A 27,581-nucleotide genomic window follows, 5' to 3' on the forward strand; every position below is an offset into this window, starting at 1 on the left:
GCGGGGGCAGCGGCCGGCCGCCGTGAGGGGAAGGGGGCGTGTGGGGGGGTGCGGCTGTGGGGAAGAACGGCCGCGGGCGGCGGTTGGGGCGCGAGGCGGTAGCGCGCGCGGGGCCGGCCCCGGGGGGCGGCGGGGGGGGAGGGGGGCCGCGAGCCCCGCGCGCCTGCGGCTCTCGTTCGCTGCCTCCCTCCCCCCTTCGCCCCGCAGCCGGGCGAAGCCGCAGCACTTCCCCTTCCGGGGACGCGCCCGGCGGCGGCCGCCGCCGCCCCTCACAGGCACCGGGCGAAGGCTCCGTGACGGCGGGAGAGAGCCCGCCGAGGGGAGGGTGGGGGGGAGCGTTTGCGCGGGAAAGCCAACGGCCACTCCCCCCCGCCGCCGCGCCTCAGGGCGCCTGCGCGGCCGGCCGCCGAGCCGCCCCGCCCCTTTCCCGTAGCTCACCGACTCCCGGCCAATCCGCGCGCTCCCTTCCGAGCCCGGGCTCCGCTGTGGCCGCCCCGCGCGCAGGTGGGGCCGGCGCGGTGGCCAATCAGCGGGCGGGGGCGGGGCGGGGCCCGCCGACCTCGGGCCGCGCTCCCGGCGCTGCGGGCGGCCAATGGGAGCGCGCGCCGGTGCTCTGAAGCCGAGTGGGCGGGGCGGGTGTGTCCAGGCAACGGCGTGGCGTGGCGTGGCGTGCGCGGGGCGGGGCTGCCAACGGCCGCTAACGGCCGCGCTCCTCGGCGGGCCCCTCTGAGGGGGCTCCAGGGGCCTGCCGGTGGCTGGGTTGGCCCCCCGGGCTCGGCAGCTCTCAGCAAGGGCGAAGGAAGACTCGGTCTGAGTCAGTACCGGGGCCCATCCCCTCAGCCTGCGGGCCGTGCTGTGCCACGGGGGTCAGCCTCCGTGAGGGGAAGCTGCCTCTGCAAGGACCCCCTGGGTTTTTCTGGCTTCAGTGTGCCTGTGAAACTGCTTTCAGTAGGAACGCATTCTGTGTCTGTCAGTTTGGAGTAGGCTGAGTCCAGGAGATGTATTGCTTGCCCACTGAATAGCACTATGTTTGCACATTGGTTGTGCCTTACCGATTTATTCAGGTAACAAGTTTCTGCTTTAGGCCTTCTGAGTTATTTTCACAAAGTGGCGTTTGTATATGAGTGCACAGTCTAAGTTGACCCCTAGGTATAATGTCTTTGGATTGCTTGTTAAGTCCTAATTGTTCAAATAGATCTTAAGCTGGAGGTGAGGAAAGTGCAGGTGTGTTGATAATCCTGCATGTCCTTGATTTCAGTCTTTGCCTGCTGACTGCAAGTTTTCTCAATATTTGGAAGTCGAGACTCCTAGATGCCAAGCGCACGTGAACCATCTGGAAACGGTGTCCAAGGTGTCATCGGTGAATACACTCAGTAGAAACGGTTCCGGTACAAAGTCTTGCAAAGACTCAGGCGTTAGTTCTGCGAGCCAGGACACAGAGGTCGGCATCCAGCCGTGCCGGAGCGTTTTAGCCCGTGTGAGCTTCTGGCGTGGCTCCCAGTGTGATGCCCACTTCTGAACCTCTGGTTGTCTGAAGGAGGGCACTTGGCACGCTGTGCTAAATTTTAGTCTGCCAAATGACGTTGTAGCCGCCTGTAAAGTCCAGAAGGATAAGCTGCAATGCCAGCTGTTTTAATCTGACTGGGAATTTATCTGATCATTGCTCAAATACTTAGTGATAACTAGGTGCTAGTGTGCATTTCATATTTGGTGTAGCTATTATCTTAGCTTGCTTCTGTCTTGTGCGTGATCTGGAATGTGAAGAGGAATGGCCAGAATTTACTTTTCTCCATCGGTGTTGCAACAGTTTTGGTGCTACGTTGTGCAAACTAAGCTTTCTTTTCTTTTATTGTTTTCTGTGATTTTTCTTAGAGAAAAAATTTAGATTTGATATATCTTAGGCATTTTGTACCACACTGAACTTTCTGATGTGCATCCATGCTTTCTTGCTGGATCTTGACATGTTAATCTCTGAAACTGCTTCCTGGCCATCTTTTCAAGTTCAGGCTTACTTGGAGGTCGCAGTCTGTTTCTGTGTCTGCAGGTTATTCTTACTTTTCTAAAAATGATAGGTGTCCTTACCGCCTAAAGATGATTATGAGATTTTGTTGTTCTGAGCATCCGTGTAGGAAGGACTGGAAAGTGGTTTTAAGGTTGCTTTGGTAATCCTTGGTCTGTCAGGATGTGGTGTGGGATGTGAATTGCACAGTGGTGAGAGCAATGCGCTGGGGCAGTCTCTTGCTCCAGTGTCTGTGTGGAGCAGCCATCACCCTGTGCCGATAACCATGGTGGAAGAAGGCGGGGTGGCAGCGTCCGTAGCAGAGGGACCCTCCCAGTGGCCAGCAGACCCATCCGAGAGAAGTGGGGAGGTAGAGCTTTTTTTCCAGTGGGCAGAAGGAAAGTGCTGCTTGTTGTTTTGGGCTCTGAAGAAGATTTAATTCACAGAGGAAGGCCCAGCTTGCAAAAGTCTACCCTATTTTCATCATGTTGTAGAGAGCTCCGGGAGATCTGGTAGCTACTAAATCCCCCATAGCAACACAGGGACGTTGGAGTTGTGGCAGAGTAGGAGTGTGCCGTGACCAATTAAGGGATTGGAAACACTAATTGCTTTAAATTGCCCAAGCCTCATGATGTCATAGTAGCCAGATATAGACGCGGTTATAAGTCAGCTAGGATGGACTTCACATAAATGGCATGACTGTATTTTTTTAATGGAGACTGTAGTTTATAAGGGCAAATGTAGAGACGATGAATCAGCTGGCAGAGAGGGAACTCATGTGGGTAGACTCAAGTACTTTGCAACTGCTAAGCTGTATCATCCGAAGAGAACAATTAGGATGGCAGTGCTCAACTTGTAGCTCTCCAGCTGTTTGCAGTTTTGGAGCAGTTCAGGTGAGTGCATCACGTAATGGTGTCAGGGCTGAGCTGGTGTGCATCCTCCAAGGTAAACCGAACCCCTGCCTGTGGGAGGAATGAGCCAGCAGGGCACGAACCCCTGGGGCCTCACTGCAGACCAGGCGTAGCTCTTCTGTGTGAGAGAGCTTCGAGATCCCAAGGACCGACAGTCACCTGAGCCTGTGAACCATTCCCTTAGCATCCACCCTCCAAAGTGTCTAGCGTAGATACTTCCAACCCCAGCGTACCACATTTCTTTGTCCAGGTCCACAGGAGTTGTTTTCTAGTAGATGTGACTAAGCCGTATCTTGCTTCTCCTACCAACGATCACCTCCCGTAGGAGACAAGACAAGACAAGAACATGCGGTTGTATATGCCACTCCCCAGTACGCACTGGTCTGTGTAAGCTGCAAAGAAGAGAGGGACAGTGTTAGCAGGCTTTTGAAACCTCATTTGTATTTAGGCTCCCACAAAATTCCGCAAGCGTACCTGATCTGTTACCTGCAGTGTATGTGGAAAAATGTTTTGGGATTCCAAAGGTTGCCTTGGCAGCAGGGGGAAAAATGGCTAAGAAAGACCTGCTGTGAGAGAGAAGGGAAAAATAAAGGGGTAGAGACGGAGGTGGAAAGTTCAGTGAGGCAACAGAAGAATGAGCCAGAAGTGATTAATTAAACAGAAATGTATATAATGCAACTGCATGCCCCCGAGCAGTGTGCTTAGTTCTACAAATATGTTTTGATTTTCCATCACAGAGATCAAGTGCAACCGCGGTATTTTCTGTGGATGCAACCTCATGATGTTTGCTTTTTTTTCATTGATTTACACGCAGTTGGGATTTAGTACTACAGGAGCAAATATATGAGAGGTTAGCTTAATATGATTTTGACACATGATTGTTTGTAGTGTGCTCTTTCAGCATGGCTCTCTGTAGGGATTTCAGCGCAGGACTGAACTCTCGGGTGATGAAACTGTCCTGCCGGTATTGCAGGAATCAGATTGTAGCCTAGTGCATACATTTATTAAGTTCCACCTTAAAATGAGTTATTGTTGCACATATTACTCATAAGAGAAGGCTGTTCCAGAAGTTCTCTCCTCTGATGGCTAGAAACCCAATTCCCAGCCTACAGTTCTTCATTAATTTGAATGTCAGTTATCACGAACTGAAAAGGACACTTTATAAAGGTTAATCGGTAGCATGATATGAAATTGAAAGTTTATAAAGGGTTTGTCACAAATTGCAAATTTCATTGAGCAAGAGGGCTGGAGGAAGGGACCTTGAGAGATCGTCTCGCCCAGTGTCCTGTCCAAGGCAGACCCAGCGCTGCCTGTGCCGTTTCTCACATATGTTCTCTAACGGTTTTAAAGTTCTCCTGGCAGGAGGATTCTACCACCTCCCCATCTGACTGAGTCCAGTGCTCTGCTCCCCTCCCTGCTACACAGCTTTTGTAAGAGTCCCACTCTTCTCCTGTCACTTTTCTAGGGAACTTCCCTCCACCTTCGAAGCAGCCTTTTACATCTCTGAAAACCATTATCATGTTTCCCCACTTCTTTTTGCCTTCCTTTTTAGTTTGTGTCAGCCGTCCGATCGTTCTTATCACTCTCCTCTAGATTCTCGTTGCTCTGCGTGCCTGAAGTGCGGTATCTGCCGTTGGATGTAGCTCCTCAGCTCGGCACTGGCTGTCCTCTGGCTTACATACCTTGATGCAAGGTTTGCATTTTCACAACAGCTCTACCCCCGCCCCGTAACCTGCTGGTCCTAATCAGTGGAGTTGCTTCCTAGCAATTGTTCCCTGTTCTACACAACTGGTTACTCCTGCATCAATGCAATTAATGGATTGCTTGAGAATTTTTTCCAGTTGTATCTGTTTGAAGTGGCCATTGCCTTTAATCCGCACTTGCAAGCGGCAGTTTATGAGCTCTTTTACCACCACTCGTGATTCCAGGTTGGCAGTTTGCAGGGAACTCGGAGTGGGATGATGAGCAGCATCAGTTTTGAGGTGTCCATGTCTGATAGGTTTACTGGTTTAATCTTTCCCAACTTTTGTTATCATGCCCACATATCGCACGCAGAAAGAAAAAATTATCTGGCTGATAAACAAGGACACGCCAGGGTTCTATAGATACCTGCAGACCCTGTGGTGATTTTATTTCCTTGATATCATAATGAAACTAGCGTTCCAGTTAGGTTATCATAGAAACCCACCCTTGAATTTGGCTGTCATGCATGAGCTGGTTTCTGTGAATGTCTGGCTTCATATAGGACAGGTGACCCTCGTTGTCTATGCACTTGATTTGTAATAAGCAGGATAAGAACAAAACACAGATTTCTGTGCCCTCCTTGGATGAATCTTGATTGTTCCCAAGGGCTTGCAGTGGTGTCAAATGACTTTTTTTTTTTTTTTTTTTTGGAAGGCTATTTAAAATCCAGATTGTGATAAAATTTAACAGTATCACCTAAAGTCATCGTAATATTTTTCAAATTATCTCCCTCCTTTTGTTTCCCTGTTTCATTGAGACGAATGAATACTGGGAATTAAGTAGCTGTGTCTTCATTGACAGAAATACCATTTGTGGCAGACACGCTCTTCATTTATTTCAGAGGAGTGAATCTTGATCTATTGTGTAGTAACCAGGATCATAATTAGGCCACCAGGGCAGCTATCAAAATGGAGTTAAAAACAATTTTTGGGCACAGAGTTAAAACTTCCCCATTATGTGACCGAGTGTGAAAACTAGGGGTATAACTATGACCGCATGCGCGCTTTGGAGTGGCTGACTCCAGGGTTTGTCGTCCATTTACCTGCTATCTCCCTGGTGCCAGAAAAACAAGGAGAAAATGAGATTTGTTTTCTTTGCTCCTATATACAGACTAGATTGGCTCTTAATGCAGGGAAAAACCACATCTTCAGAGAGCTTGATGGAGAGAAAAACCTGGTAGCCAGTCCTTTTAAGATGAGAGATTAAAGACCTCCCCTTAGCTCTGTGGAGGAAGGCTTCTGGGGCTCCCAGGAGCTGCTGTGAAGGTGATCCAGAGAGAATTATGAAGGCGGTGAAGCCTGTGAGCTGGCCCCCGGGGCTCAGTTCCTGAGGCCAGAGCAGTGTGAGGGGAGGCGCTTGAAGCATAGCTGCTTGCCTGCTTCTCCTCTTCAGCCATGCATGTGAAATTCCCCGTATAAAAGACCTGTGAAGAAGCAGTGTGTTCGTAGGTAGGTTTTATCTTCTCCTGTGCAAGCAGCACAACTTCCTCCACTTACAGGTGGCACCAGTATCTGCTTTTCAGCTTGTTTAATGCTGTCCATTATGCCAGTACTTCTCAGCTGTTTATAACTTGCTAAACTTAACAATCAGCATGGAAATCTGCCATGCTGCGAATGTCTGCCTTGGTGTGATTTGGTTTTGTTTGTTTGTTTTTTTTAAAAATCATTTAATGTGCATTTAATTTTATTTTTTTTTGTTTTTTTTTTTTGTTATATTCTCCAAACCACTTTTTCTGTAATGTTGCTACACCGCAGTGGTCAAAAGAAAAGCTATAGCAAATGTTCCAGTTATCCAAATTTTAGTTAATAATGCCTTGGCTTTAACAGGTATTGAGAATGGGTTTGGATTTTTTCTTCTGGACGAACGAGATAATGTATAAAGATGTTTCTCACATGCTGAACACCAATCCTGTTTCTTTTCTCTTGCAGCTTTTGGATTGGAGCAAGGGGATAAGAATCACCAGCAAATTGAAAAGCACAAAGCTACAAGATGTCGGGCCGAAGTGGGAAGAAAAAAATGTCCAAACTCTCACGCTCGAGCAGGGCGGGTGTTATTTTCCCTGTGGGGAGGATGATGCGCTACTTAAAGAAAGGAACATACAAATACCGGATAGGTGTTGGAGCACCAGTTTACATGGCAGCTGTCATAGAGTACCTAGCAGGTAAACCAAGAACCTGGTCCTGGAAGTGCTGATCACACATAGAAGCCAGGGATATCCATGGGATGGGATATGAATGTGTTCAGCACTTCTGAAAATCAGGCTGTGCAGGTGCAGGATTTGTTGAAATTTGCTTAAAACACTAAGGAGATTAATTTGCTTTTTGAAGAGGCTGAGGATGGAATTTTTCTCCTTTAGGGGCACCATGCTTGGTCTCTAGGTGGAAGGATTATTTTTTATTGCTTTGCAGAGTGAGGAGTCACATCTAGGTAGTTTCTGTGAAAGAGAAAACCGATATGAATTAGGCTTTTGATATACCTGGATGTGAATAACAGGAGGGAAAAAAGCAAACCCACCTTGTACATCTGCTGTGCTTTTTAAGTGAACAAACTCTGTTTTGCTGGCTGCATTTCTCCTTGCAGAACAGTGTCAAAGTGTTGTGAAATATGGAGGTGGTTCATTTGTATTTTAAAAATCCTTTTGGCTTGCCTAAGTGTGTGAAGAAACTGTGTCAGGGTTTAAATCTTTCCACATACCTCGAGTTTTATTTTCTCTTCCTTTTTAAAACTGACCTCAGAGGAAGGGGCAAGTGTCACATGGTGATACAATACACTGCAATATACTGTGATGTATTGCACTATTTCAGACTGTCCTATGATCATATCTGCTCGGTTTCTTATTTAATTATGAAAAATAGCACCTTAGCAAATTGTTACAGAGCCCGGTGGAGAGAGGATTCTGGTTCAGATTACTTAGATGTTACAGATCAAGACTGAGGTGCATTAGAGAATCTGTGAGGAGTCACAAGCCCGGATGGAATTAGTTGAGTAGGTTGTGTTTCAGGAGCATAGTTTATTGCCAAAGTGGCATGGAAGAAGCTTGCACGGAGCCTGGTTGTCCATGTAACAGCACGTCAGTCTTTATGCAAACATTGCTGTCTTTTTTTACATATGAAAGCTTATTCTCACTGCCAGACAATAAAAGCACTGTTTCCTTTCAAAGGTGTGGAGAAAATCTGAAATAGTGATAATTTCACTATTAATAACTTAAATTTCTGATGCTGCCTAATAGTACGTTACAGAAACTTCCACATTTTGTGCTGATCAGTTGCAGGATGAGAATTGATTTTTCTGCCCCACCCCCACCCACCCCCGCCCCGAGGCTACTTCTGGAGTTGGAGTGAAAAAGTATTGCTTATGTGGAAGAAATATAAAAATGTTTAAGCTTGCTTTTATGTTCACCCCCAGCTCCTTCAAGAGATAAGTCCAGAAAAGGAGCTGGTTTTAAAATAAAGCAAAACACCACTGAAAAGCAGAATCAAAATCCAAGATGGTGAGCATCTCTCCTGCTTGTTTGATTTTATTTTATTTTTTTACTGTGTAAGAACAAACATGTTTGTATTAAGATCATTGCATCACAGAGAAAGATCAGTTCTCTAAGTGATTTTGGAGAAGATCTTTCACTTCATTAAGAACATACGTATACTCATATTTGCACAATCTGGTTTCATACATTAAAAATGAAGTCTTGTAACTGCAGAAATCTGTCTCTCAGTGGAGCTGGTGCAGTTGTGCTGTACCGGGGAAGTCCGTGACTTGGAGAGCTTGTTTGGTTGTCTGCAACATGGAGTGCTATTCAGCAGGGATGCTTCAGAGGCTGCAGGGAGATGGGGGGAAAGGTGGAGATGGAGGATTCATAGCTCTTGTAGCTCCCCTGCTCTACCACAGTGATTTTCAACCTTGTTTTTGTTGGTAGGCCTCTGTATGTTTTCTAGTGGAGGTTCAGGCCTCTCCAGGAATGTCATAAATATGAATTTCTCTATAGCAAGGTGTGTTTGCTTTACTTTATCATTGATTGTGAATTGCTTAGAAGTCATCTACAAACTTCTGGATGTCTGGGTGTTGCAAGATGAAAACCACATTACATGCATTTTGGAAACTGCACTAACTTTTATAACTGAATAACGTGCTGCATAATGACTCTTCTGACCCTCAGTCTGGGGAAGAATACTTTTTTCTTTTTCCCACTCCACAGGGATCCACAGCATTCAAAGGAGTTTCTAGGATAAACACTTGGAGATGCTTGTTCTGAACTGTGGCAATTATTACAAGGTGGAGTAATAAATTGTTAACAGCACATCTGGTACATGCAGCACTTCAGTAGTGCAGACGGAGTTATAGTCATCTTTTTATAACATACAGCGCAGCACTGTTTGCCTATTATCTGATCTAGAACAGTGTATAGCTTGGCTCTGCTTCTGGCTAGTAAGTGCAGTTTAATTGAAATCATTAATATGGTAAGGGCAGATTATGTGTGGGCCTACACCTTGTTTTAGAAAAAAAGAATGTGTAGTCAACCAGGCAAGAGAATTGCTAGATGTGTAGGCTAGGGGCCCACATAAATTGTAACAGAATGTTATTTTAAGCCGCTTGGTTCAGCAGAGAGAGAACCCCCCCTCACCCCAACCCTGTATATATTTTAATAGAATGGAGTAGTGTTTCTAAGAAAACATGTATTTCTTGTGGATAGTGGTCTTTCCAAACCAAAGTTTCTGTGCTTTATCCAGAGTTTTGTTTGAAAAGATTACGAAGGTGGATAGTTCAATTAAAAAACAGTGTTGCAACATCTAACCCTGCTGATCTGGTTATTCCTAGTATGTATGTGTGAATATAGTCTTTGGTTTTGGGAAGCCTTTAGAAACAAAATGTGTTTTTCCAAGACAGTTGTCAAAGGGGGTATTATATATCAAACTGGTAACATTTCTTGACATGATCTGATACTTCCTATTACAAATTCTGGTTTTCTCTCATGGACTTGCAACTATGAAATGGTGGCTACTCAGGCTGAAAGTCTGCATACAGGGGATCTGCTTCAGGCTAAAGCTGGGAGGGTGGAAATTAAGGGAGTCTGGTTCATCAACTGTTTCACAGAAGCAGGTTGAACTGTGTTTTTTTTGTTATGTTAAAACATTCATGAGAACTTCTACTCTAAATGCCTGGCTGCTTCTCTGCGTTTGAGCAGAGACTTGATGCTTTATGAAAGGGGAAGGGTGGTCTCTGCCATCTCAGAGAAATCTGCTGTCTTTGGCCAAGCTGTAACTTTGAAAAAACACAGATTGCTCATGCTCAGCAGAGACTTCTTTGATGTTTAACAGCTAAAATCTCTGAAGACTTGGTCCTCACTGAGCATGCTCCAGCCTCTCTAAGCTCCCAGTGCTGCCCAGACTGCCTATGCATCTTTGCCCCAGAGCAACGGAGCATGCCTCAACCTCTCAGCTCCGAGGTGTGATAGGACTGCGCACGGGCCACTCCATGAAGTGGCTGAGCAGGCTTCAGCCCGTGGCTACAGGTGCTCAGAAGGACTTTCACTCTCACTGCTCTCCCTGGCTGCTCCTGGTCACAGCACTGAGAGCAGGGAGTGGGCTTTCTGTGGTCTCAGCAATACTGGGCAGCGCAGGGGAGGAAGCAATCTAATGTGAAGGCAAAGAATGCACAGAGGCGGGTGGCAAGAGGTTTGGGACTGAAGGCAGGGAATACATGAATAGGAGTTGAAGGAGAAGCTAATCCTACTTACTGTCTGTAAGGTGGGAAGGGCAGGCTGGAATTAACAGGATAAGCAGACTGGGAGACTGGGAACAGGTTCCACATTGGTCAGAGAAGGAGACTGGGAACAGATCATAACATTTTGGGGAGACGATGGTTATGGGAGAAGAATACTGATGTCAGAGACTGGGATGGATCTGGCTAGTGGGGAGAGCTGAAATGATGACCAGTGGGCAAATAGATGTGTCCAAAAATCCTGCCAGGAAGCTGAAGAGTAAGTTTGAAAAATAGGGCATAGGCCAAGGCTTGGATGGAGGGAGTGCTGATAATGAAGAACCTAGAAAGGAAGATTGAGCCTGAGTATTACTATAACTGAGAGGAGTAGACAGGAGAAATGGAGACTGTCCAGGAAAGGCAACTGAGATAGAAGTCTCCGGTGTGGATTGCCAAGGAAAGGAGAATGGGCTGTGGAGCTGGGAAAGCAAGTCACGGCTGGGATAGGGGCAAGGTGGATGAGGCTGGAAGGGTCAAAGAGAACCAGAGCTGTCTGATTGCATTCATCCAGGGCCTCACATGGACCGGCGATTCGCCTGTGAGCGATCAGCCGTGCACGTGGTCTGTGATGGCCTATGTTTGTGTTGCCCTGAAGCACCGAGCCTCTTGACTAGCATCTTCTGGATGGTGCATATACATCTTGAGCATCCTTATTCCCAGTTGCCATGTGGTTCAGACTGCCTTTTGACTTTGGTATGTGCTCTGTGTCATGAGCTACTAGATCCCCATTTTTCCCTTTGTATGCAAGATTGAGTGTGGCTGCCCCGCGCAGCCATTATCAACGCCAAATCTGCACTTTGGCTTATCAACCCCATTGTTAAAATGCCAGCAATCACTGCAGTGTATCTCAAGAAGAAGTACTTTTACCTTGACTGATTAGCTAATGTGAAGAAGATCTCATCAGTGTCCTGAGGCTTTTTTTTATAATCTCTCTATGCTGTTTTATATCTTAGGCTTGAAAATCATATTGCAAAACTGCAGCTTAATTCCTATCCAGAAGGTTGTGTTTACTGGAACAGTGTTGGGCCCCACTGGCTTCAGAGTTAAAACTCCATGAAAAATTGGCCTCGGTCCCATTGGATTTATGGACTTTGCAACAGATGCATGCCAGACTATGCTCTGAGTGTGCACAGGGCTGACTACAGTCATCATCATCTAAATCAAACATCAACTGCATGTGTCCTGTAATGCACCTTCCCAAAATGTAGGCAAAGAATACAGATGCCTCTTGCTTAGAAAGCTGAAGACGTGAATGGTGTGCTGGTCAGAGGAACTCGCAGAAGATGTCAGTGGAAAGCCATCTTCTCTAAATTAGGGCAGAACACAACACCAGCAACTACCTCCTCCTTGAAAGAACATCAGCTGGCATACTCCTCTGTCTGTTTCACTCATCTGCCGTCAAGAGACAAATCGAGCAGATACTTTTCCACTTGCAAATGGAGGACCAAGGACTCCATCATCTGATACGTCTTTTCAGAGCAAAGGTATTATTGGGTAGATTTGTACATGCTAGTGTAACAGCAACTGTCAAAACTTATCCTAAAGGGGAAGTGGAAAACAAGATAACCTGTCTGAAATCTTTCCGATTCTGCTATCAGTAGTTCTTATGTATCTTTCTTATCAGTCCAGCTGAGCATGTCACAAAAGCAGGCTGAGCTCAGCTGAACAAATAGCTTTGGCCTGGCTATGATGCTTTTAGTTCCCAGACGCTCCACATCTGTTGATCCATCAGCTAAAGAAATCTCTTTTTCCTGTACATCACAGGATGAGAAGATGTAATCCCATTCAGGTTATAGCTTGGCCGCTGCTTGTGTCAGTTGGAAGACAGTTATGTTCTTCCCTCGACCCGAGTGCTTATCAAACAGGAGAAAAGGCTCTATTAATAAGACTGGGCGTTGTGTAGACTCAGTGGACAGATCTGAGCATTGCTCTGTTGACATACATTTGATGTCTATCTGAGGCTAAGGTGAACCGTGTAGTACGTAAATGAGCTTTTAGCCATCTGCGCTGAACACGTCTGAATCTGAAGTAATGTTTCCAGTGTGGAGGCATCTTGTGTGGATTTTGAATCTTGAGGGAAGCAAGATTATTTCAGATTTCACTTTAATTCTTAATGTCTGCTGCTGAGAGGATGTAAAGTAAAACCAACTTATGTCTGAGAACATCAAGATGCCCGATTATCAAGAGAGCTTGTTATAGTATAGGACTTCTTTATAGGACCTATATTCTCAGACTAGTTTCCTTAGAATTTAGGTAACCTCAGCTCTCAAGGTGTTTCTACTTGAAATGTAAAGCAGTTTCTTTAGGGATCTTTTCCTATCAGCAGAGGATGTGATAACCAAAGCCTCTAGATTTGATGTTGCATTTTGCAAGTGCCATTTTCTATTCTTAAGACTGAGTCCTTGCCCCCAGCATTAGAAAAATATGCATATAGACGATCGTTACAAGGAGGTAAGGAAATTATTCACCTATGCAAATAATTGGCATCCTTTGATAAGTTACATGCATATTCCACATACATCATCTCTGCCTTGGGTTCCCTTCTTTCCGGTCTCCTGTGGTAGAGGGCTGGCATTTGAGTGTTCTGCGTTTTTTGCTCTTAACATTAGGCAGAGGACATTTGAGTGCACCATCAGGATGCTGCTGGCCAAAGGACCCAGAACCTGGGGGAGTGGGGTGAGCACACAGGTAGCAGGATGTGCCTGTTGTTGGCACATCTGAAAGAACTTCAGTTACCATGCAGGTAAGTATGTGTTGCTTTTTTTTTTTTTTTTTCCCCCTGACGCAATCTTCCTCTGCTATCAGCACCAATCTCCAAAACCCACGTGAGAAGTCTGAATCTCTTTTCTTGCTTTCTGCTGGTCTGCACAATGGATGGCAATGTGTCCCTGCTGTCTGCTGCTGCATTAGCCTCACTGGCAGAGGACTGGGAGTTGGGTCTGAAACTTCCAGCCCTGCAGCACCCACAGGGGTGGATATAGCTGGATTATGCAGGATCTCTTTTCAGTCTCCTTCTTCAAAGTCCAAGTCAAACACTCCAAAGTTAGGGAATACCAGAGCCGAGGTTGCTGCCCTGACTTTTAATGTAGGCCCAGTGTGTGTTTATGGCGTGATACCATTTCCGATTGTCCGATCGCACATGGCTTTTTCCTCATGGCAGTGGCCTAGTTATCGCAACCACAGTTCTAATATTTCCTAAAATTTAAGTGCTTGCCTTTGTAACTTTGATAATGTTTCTTGAAAGTTTTGCATGAATAATTGTGAAAATTTTCAACAGAGACTGGCTGTTTCTTAAACAATTCACTGTGAATATGCACATAATTTTAAACAATGGCTTTTACATCTCCAACATTCAATTAAGTGTGTATGCTGTATAGTAGCGAAAACTGGATGACAAGTATGCACTTTTGTTATTTTCACTGAGTGAAATTGAAAGCTTTTATTTTTCCCATGAACTGAGAACTAAACTTCTTGTTGAAATCCTTTAGATTTTAGCCAGAGAGCATTATGTAGATTTCCACTAGATTTTTCATGAAAGTTCTTCTTTTTATAATAGTTACAGTGCTTTATTTAGTTGATAAAAAGGAGTAAGATATCATTAATAGGAAACTTATGGGCTGTAACTTTCTTACCCCTGTTACTGACAGACATAAGTAGAAAAAACAAAAACCAGAAGGCAGGGATACTGGATTCTTTTAAAATGAAACAAGGCGTGAATATGATTTTTATGATTATTTGGAGCAAAACATTCCCTTCTCCTTCCTTCTCAGTGTTTCAGTAGAGTTCTTACATGGGAAATAACTTCTTAGTAGGGGCCAAACTGTGTAAGTTAATGAATTATACTGATTGCTACAGTTTAAATAAACTCAGAAGGATGTGTCTGAGTTTCCTCTATAACAATTAGAAAAAGCTCAGTGACTTTAGTCACAGTATAAATGTTATTGCAAATTTAGAGAAACTACTTTTGAAGTGACCTCCTGTTCCCAGAGATGTAGAAGGAACTTTCTACCAATAGTTCATGCATTGAAGCTCTTACGTTGTTTCTGCTTGCCTCTAAGTCAAACCTTTCATATCTTGTTCTGAAATGAAGCTTCTCACAGATTTTTCAATGCCCTTTAATGCAGAATTGCAGCATCGCCTGGCTAGTTTGTTGGCTTTCAAAGTGTTTCTTTAAATGCACCTCAGTCTTCATCTTACCTGATCCTGAGAATCCTTGCTGTTTTGTCAGAACTGTCTGTAATAGGTTTGGGGTTTCATTGCATGCTTTACTGTTTTATTGTCACAGGGTTACTGTGAAATTTTGGACTGCTGATATACATTTTTATAGGGTGTTTCTTTTTATGAAAGAGAATTCTGACTTGGGACATGTAAAAGAAGTTATGTGAACCAAGCTTAGCATATTTTCTGCTAGCTATCCTTTAGGGAATTAGGAAGGACAACTTATTTTATGTAAATTTACAAACAGATTGAATGTGGCTTGGTTTCTGCCTTTCTGTAGCAAAGACCATTTATATTGGGCAACACCCCTGAAAAGGTAAATGGATATTAAGAAGGAATGTAAAATGTGTATATAGGGTGTACATAAGTTGCATTTTTGTTACTCATTTTTATCTCGATGTGTTTACAGCTGAAATTCTAGAATTAGCAGGAAATGCAGCACGAGACAACAAGAAAGGAAGAATTGCCCCCAGACACATCCTCCTGGCAGTTGCAAATGACGAGGAACTGAATCAGGTACCCGTTTACATTTCAGTGTGAGAGTTACATGCTGTGGCATGAATGAAGCTGCCACCATGGAAGGTTAAAAACAGTTTAGTCTGACACGTGAATGAGAACACAATTATTAGAGCAGAAGAAGACAAGATTGTGCCCACTTGAATAAAAGCAAACAAAAAAGAAGGTTCCGAGATAGCTGATCTTAAATCCTCTGGATATAAATTTTGCTTTTTTCATAGCCTGTGAGTCCTGTTCAAGTGGGTACACTTGATGCTTAATTTTTTCTTCAGGGACATCCAATACTTAAAGAAAATGTGCCATATGGAAGACCTTTTCCCAAAAGCTGTAGAAATGTGTGTTTTCTGTTACACTGTTTGTGAGGCCCATCTTGGGTAGGAGTCTGGCTCAGTCTGCTGTTGCTGCCTCCAGGTCTGCCTCCCCCTCTGTATGCCCAGGTCCTATTAGCACCCAGACTGTGGTCTGCGGTGCTCTGACTCTGAAGATCACTGGTGGGATCCCTTCTGCTAAACGTGTTGAGTGAGAAGAGAGATCATGGCATGGGCTGTGAATTGCAGCATTCAGGGGTGCTAGAAAGGTTCAGTCAGCATCAGAAGATCTCTTCTTGGTTGGCCCCATGTGAAGATGGATGACATCATTCATACTTTGAAAGACTCCTGCACTTAATTTGACTGCTTTAAATAATGAAAATACAGTGCCTATGAAGTCATCTAGCTCTGTTTCTAGTCAGTTTGACTGCAAAGTCAAAACAGAGGCCAGGAGAGAGGGAAAAGCATGCTAACACTACCAGCCCATTCCCCACTCTGTGGCGCTGGTCACTAGCCTGTGAACTGGGGACTACACCTACTGTTGTCCGTTAGGAATTAGCCAGATTTTGTCCTCCAGCTAATATCACAGCCCTTTCCTACTGTTCACCTCTGCAAAACAGGTTCTTGGGGCTCATGTTTGCTTTCACTGACTCTGCTTCCCTGCCAAAGGGCTCTACAACCAGTCCTTCTTTGAGCAGGGCTGTGGTGCAATCGTTTGTTTTTTTGGTTTGTTTTTTTTTTTCAAGTGGCCTGCAGGTGCTTATCATCTCCTCTTACCCTCACTCACTGCTTGTAAGTCGCCAAGGACAGGTATGCAGGAAGACCGGCACTGGAAGAGAGAAGAGTGAGTGACCCATACAGTAACAGAGTTCTCTGGGATGTGCTGGCTGACCTTGCTGTGACCTGCCAGGTTTCTTGTTACTGTGGATTTTCTCCCTCATAGTTTTTGTTTGGTTTTTTTTTCATGGTAAAGGGACGAGGTATAATGCTTTGGGAAGTGAGGTACAATGCTTTGGGAAGTACACGTACTTGCATACTTGTAATATAGTTAGCAAAACTAGCTTGAGTGCAGACTAAGAGAATCTGTAATGTGCTCCTTTACATTGCTTCTCCTTGCAGTTGCTAAAAGGTGTGACTATTGCAAGTGGAGGTGTCCTGCCCAGAATTCAGCCAGAGCTTCTAGCCAAGAAACGGGGTGCCAAAGGCAAATCTGAGACCATCCTTTCACCTACTCCTGAGAAGAAGGGAAGGAAATCCATGGTGAACAAAAAGAGTGGGAAGAAGGCAAAGTCTACCAAGGCCCGGACATCCAAAAAGGTAAGCATGAGGCAGATACAGGATTCTAGAGGTGGGGGAGAGGGAGTGGATCAAAACCAGCTAAGATTATTAGGAAGAATAAATCAGCGCTTCTGCATTGTTTGTTTGTAACAACAGGAAATGGGAGGTAGGAGTTGATAATAGATACACCAGGATTTTTTTTTTTCTCTAAACTTTAGAAATAAAAGGCAAACACAGTATTTTGTAATGAATTTTCATAACAAAAACCTTTAAAGCTTTGATGGAAACTTTTCAGATTTCCCTATCACCCTTTTTGCAATACTTTCTTGATAACTGTGTAGAATCTCTTTATCTCTACAGTAACTGCTTGGCAGTGAACTCTATCTTTTAAAATAAAGGAAGCTGTATTTTAAAACATTTTCTACTTGAGAGATGTCACACCTTCAGCCTTGTACAGTTACCGGGTTGCTGTTAAAGATTTTTTGCTGTCCAGAAAACTTGTCCTGACATGGCACATAGATGTCATTTTGACAAGCTCTTTGTTTCTTCTGTTATTAGGTGTGCTGTTGTTAATGTTTTTTAAAAGAGTTGCAAGAAGAAAAAAGGAATCAGAACTTGACCACTGCACCTTCCCTTACGGTTGCCCATCCTCTATCACCATCCAAAATGGTTTAATTTGGTAAAGCAGTAACCCAGATCAGTGCTCTTGGTTTATCATTCCAGAGCATGCATCTTAAAACACTGCTAAATTTTTGATTGGGTAGGATTAAATGAGATTAAGCTTTGAGCTAAGCTTTTTAAACTTGTGTTAAGCCCATCTTTCTGGAGGCCTTTAAGCTTTAATACATTTCCATTGCTGAGAATATGCAGAAACAACTTTTAAAAAGAAAACAGAGTTGCTTAATGGGATGCTTACTAGGATGCCTCTGTGTATTGATCTCAGCTACCACCTTACTTTGAATTGTGCACATGCAGAGTTTGGGTCTTGTTAGGAAGAGTTAGCTTCTTGATATATCTTAAAGCAAATACTGAGAGATGTGAAGAGACGCTCCTGCAGCCCTCGTAGGAACAGGTTTGCTGCTCCTGGAGCTAGGCTCCATGAAGGAGTGTGTCCCACAAAGGGGATTTTGCCTTCAAACTTCAGCTATTTGTTATTTCGTTTTGTAATTCTGACTGCTTGTATCGAGGTATGATGGCTTGCTCCTGTCAATATGGATTCAGATTTATGATTTAGCTGAGACTTAGGATTTTTTTTTCTTATCATAAAGTCGTTTTTTCCTTCAGATTGGAGCATTTGACTGGGCTACTAAGTTACTAAGTTTGATTTAGTATGGACTCTGCTCTGTTAGCAGCAAAAATAAACTAGCACACACCCACCCATAAATACAACCTTAATTCTTAGTAAAACTACAGATGGATGTGGGTGCCCTGACTCTTAATGTGACTACAAACGTACGTAATGCCTCAGGTGAACCACTGATGTTTTAGCATTACATAAACAGTGAAGACCTCTGTTACATAATCTTTAGGGATTAAAAGGCTATGAGTAATATATTGATCTGAGAAGATGACGTTTGTAGTAACTGATTAAATCTATCCATTACTGAATAATGGTAAATGTTGATTTCTTTCCTTTGAGAGTTTTTGCTTTTTTCTCCCCCCAAATAGAACAAACAAAAGGACAATGAAAAAGAAGGCGCTTCAAATTCAACATCTGAAGATGGACCTGGGGATGGTTTCACTATCTTGTCCTCCAAGAGCCTTGTGCCAGGACAAAAGGTAATACAAAGTTATAATGGATTGGGATCACATCAATGGAGCCTAGCATAAATGGAAGGATGCTTTTTATCTAACACCAGTACAAAATCTTCTCTATGTTCTCCCTTAGTGGTCCCAAATTTAAGGCCGAAACTCACTGAGGTCACGGGCATGGTAAAGGGTTTCAAAAATATGTCTGCAGATAAAAGATTTCCAAGAATAATGCTGGCCAGCCTCTCTTCTCTATAGAGAACCATACTGATTCATTTCTTGGCCTAAGCTGTATTAGAGTTTTGTTCAGTTTGGACTTGGCTGCGTTGTGCCTGGCATACTGCCAAACCAGGTTTAACCTTCTAGGCTATTTATTATTTATAAAAGAGTATTTCTGGGCCAGGTCCCAGGATCACCCGGAACTTCCACATGTTGGTTTGTGCCAGAAGCCTGGATCCTTCATCTGGAAGTTGGCTGTGGGGCGCTGCTCTCTCACTGTTCAAACTGAGGACCTCACCAGAGCTGCAGGGCATGCCTACTTCTCCATCTCAGCACAGACTATGACACCTTGCCTGGCCAGAGTTACAAAACTGTCCCACCAAAATACCTGCATGTCCTTGGTGTCCAGCCAACTGTCTGTCCCATTTTTATTTGTTTTTCGCTGTACTCATCAAGAGGGAGAGATTTGGCCTTCCTTAATTTTTGGACCCTGTGAATGAAACTGGAGGTTTTCCTACAGAATTAACTATGGAGATCTAGTCAAGATTATTTAGTAGTAGTAGCAGTATTTCCAATAGTAAAGTCATCTGGAAAAAGCGTTCTTCCTGAAACTGCTTCTGTAAGCCCCCTGTACTGATGGTATACCCTGTTAATACCTTTGCTACAGCGCTTAAGAGTTTGGTCCACCTGATCCCATCTCTTGCTAAAGCAGTGGTCTAGAATGGACCAGACACAAACTAGATCCAAAAGATTGCTAAAAGCAGTAATCTGGCTAGGTTAGATGAAACTTGGATCTCCTTTATTAGAGTTCAGTCCTGTCCTAAGTTCCTCCAGAATCTGTGCAGCTTCTCACTTTCTTCTGTAAAATGGGCAGTGCTTATTGTTCTGGTTAGGACATAAATACTACAGTGTATCTTGGAAGAAATGAGGCATGCTGGGCACATGTTCAGCAACTCTAAAGTCTTTTTAATGTTTTTTAGGGTTTCTGTCCTCTGTTATTGCTCAAAGTGATGAGGCTGTGAAATCTGGGGAGCAGCCTTTTTTGAGCACCTTAAGACATTGAGTTTTGGCCAGTTCCTGTATCCAGATGGATACAGGGTAAAGCATTCCTTATTTTATTTACGCTAGGAAGTCAAAGGGAAATTAATTACTTGGGTGATGAAGCCTTTATAGATCAGGATAGCATTCAGCCCTTCTTCTCAGTCCCTGCAGTAGTTTACTGGGGGCAAGTGTTTTCTACAGGAGAAAAGCTTTTTAATTTTAGTATTTTTCTCTTTAAACAAAAGCATTTCCAAAGTCAGCCTTTTCTCTTCAAAGTGTGATGCTAGAACATGAATTTTCTAGCAGTAACTTCTTCTGGAGCAAGCTCCCAAGCTGTGGGCATATCATAAAACAATCTGAGTGGTGTGCTTAAGTAAAGGCTAAAAATCAGAATCACACATATTAAACACAATAAAACTACTGATCTCTGAAAGACTGAATCCAGCCTTCTTTCATTTTAGTTTTTTTGGTATGGAAATAATTTTGCACTCGGATTACTTTTTTTTTTTTCTCTACTCTCTTATTATTATTTTACAGCTTTCTCTGACACAGAGTGACATCAGCCATATTGGCTCCATGAAAGTAGAAGGCATCGTTCACCCTACAACTGCTGAAATAGACCTCAAGGAGGAAATAGGTGAGGCTCTGCTACGTGCAGAAAAAACAGATCTAGAGTTGGAACAGTAGCTGGTCTACTAGCTGCCTGCTGAGATCCTGTCCTGTTTCATCTGAATCTTCCCCAGGCCATAAAATATCACTTACACCACTTCTGAAAATCAGACTGGATCTGACTAGGTATAACAGGCTAATCACTAATTTATCTTTTTTTAATGATGGCTTACGACAATCAAAACACAGATAATTTGTTCAAGCACATGAGCAGCAAAGGTGTAAATAATCATTATTGCGGTCTTTATTGGATTATTTTTACATTTGCCTCTGAAAATTCTGTGATGAAAATTATATATTAATAACTCTTCTAATTATGCTTTTCATTGTAGGATTTTACATACTTTAGAAATATTTGTGTACAAAGCCTTATACTGCTCATGTGAAATAAGGAAATACTATTACTGCTGGTGCACAAATACGGAAATTGAAGCAAGAGGGAGGTAAAAAAAGAGATATGCAGTCAGTTGCATAGAGAGGCACAGAATCCAGTAACAGGCTTTTGGATCATTGTTTTATACAGTTGGTCATCAAGACCTTCACTGGCATCCCAGCTGTGTTTATTTCAGAAAGTAGTAGGATTTGTATGTTGAGCTGATTTTGGAGGCTGAAAATCTGAGTCCTGAAAATCCCACTCTTCACTGGTTTAGCCATAAGCCAGAGTAAGATAGCATCCTTACAGATAATTATATTAAAGTAATTTCTAGTAATAACATACAGGGATTTTCAAAACCAACAAAAAGTAAACTTTATCTGTGGCTAGATGGAGTGGTAAACATAAACTTCAGCTGCTGCTGATAGAAGGAAACAGGATAATACGTGTATGGTGTTCTTCTTTTGAATAACAGAGTTGTTTTTCTATGCTGATACTTTGAAGCCAAGGCCTTTTGCTCTGTGTCCTTGCAGGCAAGGCATTGGAAAAGGCTGGAGGGAAAGAATTTTTAGAAACTGTGAAAGAGCTTCGCAAATCTCAAGGACCTTTGGAAGTTGCTGAAGGTAAAAAGGATACTACGCTCTTTTTTGGAAACAGCTCATTCCATATGTTCTTTTCTCCAGACATTCTGATCTGTTCTTGATTATATATGTGCCTTTGCTTATGTGATGTAAATGCTTCTGTTTCTTGTTCAAAGCTGTTCCTGATATGGACAGCCTGCCTAGGGAAAAAAAAAAAGGAAGAATAATAGGATACCTGTGTGCTGTGCACATCCAGTCTTTGAGCTTCTAGGTGCCACCATAAGTTACAGCAGGCTGATTAATTTACCTTAGGCAATTTCTATCTGTGAGGGTCCAAAAATTAAGGAAAACTTCTGCTGTCACCTTTGTGCCATCTTTCCTGTCGTATTTTTGTATTGTGTTCCTTAGTGAGGATCAGAAACGGCTCTCAGTCTAATAGAAGAGGTATAAGAACAGTGATAGTTTATAAATTATCCTGCTTTATGCATATTTGATGAACAGTATAATCCAAACGATTACCCTACTTTGAACACAAATAAAGATGTGATACAATCTTCAGAACTGACATGCTTTTTGGAAGAGAAATTGCTGCTCTTCTCCCAGGCACTACAGCTACATTATAGAAATAGAAATTACAGAAGAGCTCCCTTCAAATGTTTAGCACATCGGTAGCAGTGAATAGTTTGGGGTTTGAGATTGTCTTCCTTCATCAACAAATTAAACCAATTCATAGGGGTTGAAGGTGGCTGGAGGGCAGATGGAGAGAAGTTACAATATATCTTCCAGTGCCTTATTTGGCCTAGTATCTCAATACCCAAGAAACTAAGTGCTTTAAATAGGCTAGTTTTTAAAATTTCCTAAATGAATAGCCTAGTTTTATAATCTCAAATGACAGGGAGAATTTTGTACAAGATACTTTGCTTCACTTTTGCAATGAATCAAAAATATATGCCATAACATCAAAGTAAACTACTTTTCTCTGTCAACATCAGTACCTAACTAGAAAATAGACTCCTTTTATGCTATTAAGCCAGTCCCAGGAAAGAAGATAACCTGAGTTTAATAGATAGGAATGTGTATGCTCTCAAGCACTGTGTTGTGTTGCTATGTTTGAAATTGCCCCCTCTACTGTTTTTGAGGCAAGCGATAATAAATGGTTGTTAATTGCTGGAGGTCTACTGCAAACACTTGAGCTCCAGCCTCATGGGCTTGAATTCAAGTGCTGCTCACAGGATACCTGTGTTGTTTTCGGTCACTTTGCTCCCTATAGTTAAAGGCCCGACGTTTCGCTTCTGGTTGAAATTTAAGTGGCACAGTGAAACGTTGGACAGATTTCTCCTGTGCCTGCAACAGAATTCTCCTGTGCCTGCAACAGAATTCCTCTGTGATGGTGGACAAGTGAATAAATCCAAGTTTTTCATCCTTGGGCATTAATCGCACAGCTAATTTCAGGGTGTTTAACCTGAGATTCCCGAGACCAAGATTTTCAGAAGTGCTAATGATCACAATTGCAAGAAAGGCAAACTGATGCCATGCTGTGGACTCTGCAGGTCCTGGAGAAGTATTACGCTTTCTGAAAAATTAATCCGAGATTCCTAATTGGACATAACTGGTGGAGACTTTCAACAAACATCTTTGATTTTCGTGTCGTTGCCTGAAACTACCCAGTTGTGAAGTGGGTCTAAATATTACTCCCTAACACTCTGGAGCTGTAACGATGATGCAAGATATTTGTGCAATGCATTCAGATAAGGCTGTGACAGCACTGCAGAAATGTCTATTGGGGGATTAATGATACTGTGTTCAGTGCAAGGTTTTGATACTTTGCATAAAACAAATCCAGAGGCCATGCTGAATAAGAAAGCTAAAAAATATTATTGATTTTGTTTGTTAACCAAATGAGCCCTGGGTTCTTTGCTCTCCAAAGAAATAACAAATTGATCACAAAAGTAATGACGAGACAGACAGATTATGATTGCAAGTGAGCCATTGTGGCATATTTTAATCCCTGATGTATTTCTTTGGAGAGATAATGTAATTAAGAAACTACGTTGGATTGAGAGGTCATTGCAGGGTGGTTTCTGTTCAAAACTAAATGTTATATTTTTGTTTGTGTTAGCTGCACTTACTCAGTCTAGCGGCCTAGCAGCAAAGTTTGTCATCCACTGTCACATCCCACAGTGGGGCTCAGACAAGTGTGAAGAGCAGCTTGAAGAGACTATAAAGAACTGCTTAACAGCTGCCGAAGACAAGAAGTTGAAGTCTGTGGCTTTCCCCCCATTTCCCAGTGGCAGGTATGACTCTTTTTGCATAGGAGGATTCTGTATTGGGTAGCAATGGTATAGAGAGAGATATATGGTATACAGAGAGATATATATAGAGAGAGATACTTCTCTCTGTCAGAGAGCTGCTGCTGTGATCGAGAGGTACCCTCTGGTCTGTGGCATGAAAGAGGCTGACCTTGCCTACAGAGAGAGCTGTGGCAGGTGCCGTCTGACACCGTGCTTCAGATTAAAGGAGCTTGAAGTGCAGTATTTGCATGCAACGACCAGAAAGCCTTTATATAGAGAAATCGGCTAACCCGCAGGAGAGCTGAGTGGACTTCCTGTGTTTTCTATTGCTAGGCAGTAATTTTCATTCTTCTTCTATGGGCTTGCACCACCTACGTTTTTAAGTCCTTTCATTTTGCTGTTCTGAATCTTATTAAAACTACATTCGTACTAATAAGATTATACCAGCATAATACTGAAGGCAAGTAACAGTGATGCAACCTGAGCTAGGTAAATGTGAGGTGTTCACTTAAGTCATCCTGAGAATATATATTAAACAGACTAGTCACACAAAATGTTTTCTTTCAAAAGAAAATCAATGTTTCTCAACTATAGTTCTGCTTTAAAAGGGGAACTATGAAACTTACTGTGAAACTACACCTTTTTTTCTCAATAACTAGCAAATAAAATGTGCTTAACCAAGAAATCCAAAGCATTTATCTTTTTCTTTTTTTTTCTTTTTTTTTCTTTTTTTTTTTTTTTTAACTGACATTCATTAATCTTGCTTGGTCTCTGATCACAAGAAACCTTACAAGCCCTGCTAACTGCAGAAGTTGCTCTTCCGTGTTGGAGTTTGCACGCTTATGTTTAATTTGAAATGTAACTACTGATTTTGTTAGTAATGCCCAAAGAGTAGAGTACATAGTACAGTCCAGTTGTGTTGGCACGGCAGTGAATAAAATGAAAGTAAAACTGAGTTTTGACCAGTGAAATGACCACACGTCACTGAATACACAGCAGATGAAAATGCTGTTTTTACACAGACACTTTTCAAGACAAAATAATATTTTTATGGATCAGGACAAAAGAATAAATAGGGGAGCAGTACAATTTTTAATGATTTTTCTTCCTTTTTACACAGATCTTTTTGTTTATAGTGTTCAGTCAAAGCAAAATGTGATAAATTGTTTTACCACTCTTTAATAACAAAGTTCCACTTTCAAAAATGAACTGTAGCTTTTAAGGCCAATAGAAATAGTCTCTATAGACCTCATGTCTCCTATGAGCATTATCTAAGAATAATCCAGTGTTGGAGCATTAGTCTTAGTGCAGATCCTTCTGCTGCTTAGTTCCATTTCACTCTCTATTGCTCTTACAATTACTCCTGCTAACAGAAAATAGAGTAAGTCTTACCAGGTGCTGCTGGTTTACGCTTTATTTATCAAAGGACCTCAAATTTGTCTGAAAAAAGGCAGAGTTTTTCAAATAGGACTTAATGGTTTTGCTGTCATTTTATTCCACCTACATGTCTGCACAAGAAATGCTGGTTTTGTTGGGTAGATCAGGAATTTGGCTGTATCAGCTCTTTGAATTTTCATGTTTCCTCTGTTCCATCTTAAGGACTGTTTACAGTAACTAGTATAATGTAGCAATACGTGGGATATCTCAATTCTGCCAGGGCTTTTCACCTCTATGATCTTGTCATTAAAAAATAGAGAAATGCAGTTTAGATGAAATGACTTGTGCTGTGAAGCAGGTATAAATTAGCTGAAAAATGTTTTCAAAAAGTCAAAAGACAGCTTGCTGCCAGAAAGGTGTATTAGCTGGGTTGCTGCAGATGCTGTCCAGGGACTAAAAGTAGGAAAGTCTGTTTGCTAGTAATCATTTGGATTACAGTGAATATGGATACAGCAGTTGTTGATGACCAGTTTCCAAGCTCTTTTTGGATGGTTTTTAATATGAATATGATAAGTAGTCTGAAATGACTAACATGAAATTGAGTGAGGAGAAGTAAGTAGTCCTAAACTTAGAAGGGGAACTAAAAACAAATGCACATCACAGTGCTATCAGAGATGGGGGAAAAAAGAAAAAAAAAAACACTGCAAAGGCAGCTCTGGATGCTATTAAAAGAAATACAATAATTTTTCAAGTGTAAGGATTCTTACTCACTGGGATGGCTTATCTGTGTATTCTGATGTAGCCCCATCACTGAAGATCTTTAAGTATAGGTTAGATGAACTTTTTTCAGAAGCAGAAAAGTTATATGTAATCCTGCCTCAGAGGAAGGACATGGGCTAGGTTGTGCTGGCCAGTTTTTTTGGCATGGATCTAACTTCCTCTGGAGCATTATCATGCAGTAGAATCTAAATAGCAGGCATTAAACTCAAGAGCAGCCAGCAGAGTTATGCCCAAAGACCCACCTGAAATCTCAGCTGGATCTTAACTCACCTTCAAACAATTCGCTGTGTCCCAGTAAAGTCTCATCCAAACTCTCCAAGGTACGTGGCTTCCTACATGCTCCTGTAGCAAGCACTGCGTCGACACTCTTCAGTGTTGTGCGAAATCAGCAGAACTATTATTACAAGCGTTGTCAGGTAGCAGAGAAACTCCAGCAGGGAATGCAGGAGAGTATCCTGCCCTCCAGATGTCAGTGGCAGAGACACACATGTATCGCTTCAGGAAGGCATGCTTTCTAGGTCAAGCGATCTGTTTAGTGTTAGACAAGCAGAACTATGTGGAGACCTTCCTAAGCAGGAGCATACTGCAAGGCAGAGTGTTTCATTAGACAGGCATCAAGTTCAAACTGTAGAACAGTTCTTAAAATTATGTCCAGTATTATAGCAGTCATATTTTTATATAAACAGAGATGCAAAGCAGCTGACCTTCATAGTAACTGTGCTCTTTGTGAAGTGCTTTCAGCCGGTTGCCTTGTAGCATGGAGATGAGGGCGAAGGAACTGTGTTGCAGCTGAATGGTTTTGGGACTTGACAAGGAGTATGAGAATGATTAAGATGGAAAAAATGCTACTGCCAAGAAACTGGAATCTCAAGGGTGTGGACCAGGTGCCCCAAGAGATGTCCGCACAGTTGAAAAGTCCACTTACTGTAAAGACTGGTAGCTTTTAGCTTTTCAGATTGTAGGTGAGAGAATATTACCATCAAAATGAATGAATGAATGCGTCTTGGCCTTAATTTGGCTTGGGGTTGTAATTTCAATTATTTTCACTGAAGTCTCAAGCAAAGTATTTTTAATGACAGAGTGAGGAAGTCAGCTAAAAGTAGTTGATTTTTTTTAATTTTTTTTTTTTTTAGTTTTCAGCTAAAAAAAAAAAAAAACATCCCTTGAAACTTTTAGCCTGCGCCGCATGGCACGGAAAAGTTTAATTCTAAGGGAGAGTGTTAAAAAACTTTGTGTGCTTATAAAAAGTAGAAAAAAATGAAAACAGTAACTATACCAGCAAGGAAACTAATACAGCAGCAGATGAATATTGCTATCAAAACGCTGGGGTTTGCTTCTGGGATTTACACATTGCAAAACTGCACCTGGCACTATGTTAACAGCAGCCTGTAGTTGGTACAGCTATGGCTTGTTCCTTTCAGCATCATGTGTGCATAATGCTTGCACAGGTGGCTGACACTCACTTGTTCTGTTTTCTTCCCCTACCACATAGAAACTGCTTCCCCAAACAGACGGCAGCCCAGGTGACTCTAAGAGCTATTTCCACCCATTTTGACGGCACCAGCTCTTCCTCCTTGAAGAACATTTACTTTCTGCTCTTCGACAGTGAAAGTATTGGCATCTATGTGCAAGAAATGGCCAAGCTAGACACGAAGTAGCAATGGCAGCCAAATGAAACTTTATTTTTCAACAAACTTGAGTAGCATTAAAAGCATTAGAGGTGGGTTTTATTTTTTCAATGTGATGAGGAGGGGGAGTGGTAGTAGTGTGATGT

General features: G+C 42.6%; 1 protein-coding gene across 1 annotated transcript; it reads left to right on the forward strand.

The window, feature by feature from the left end:
• Positions 1 to 6,642: 6,642 nt before the first annotated feature.
• On the forward strand, positions 6,643 to 27,465 carry MACROH2A2 (macroH2A.2 histone; the record flags this gene model as incomplete). Its single annotated transcript, XM_082311357.1, has 8 exons — positions 6,643 to 6,814; positions 15,035 to 15,141; positions 16,569 to 16,766; positions 18,396 to 18,506; positions 20,274 to 20,373; positions 21,312 to 21,401; positions 23,479 to 23,653; positions 27,300 to 27,465. 8 exons carry the CDS (start codon positions 6,643 to 6,645, stop codon positions 27,463 to 27,465), a joined length of 1,119 nt encoding a protein of 372 aa, XP_082167483.1.
• Positions 27,466 to 27,581: the final 116 nt, after the last annotated feature.

Source organism: Platalea leucorodia, assembly GCF_965183815.1.
Source record: "Platalea leucorodia genome assembly, chromosome: 4".
Classification (NCBI taxonomy): Eukaryota; Metazoa; Chordata; class Aves; order Pelecaniformes; family Threskiornithidae; genus Platalea; species Platalea leucorodia.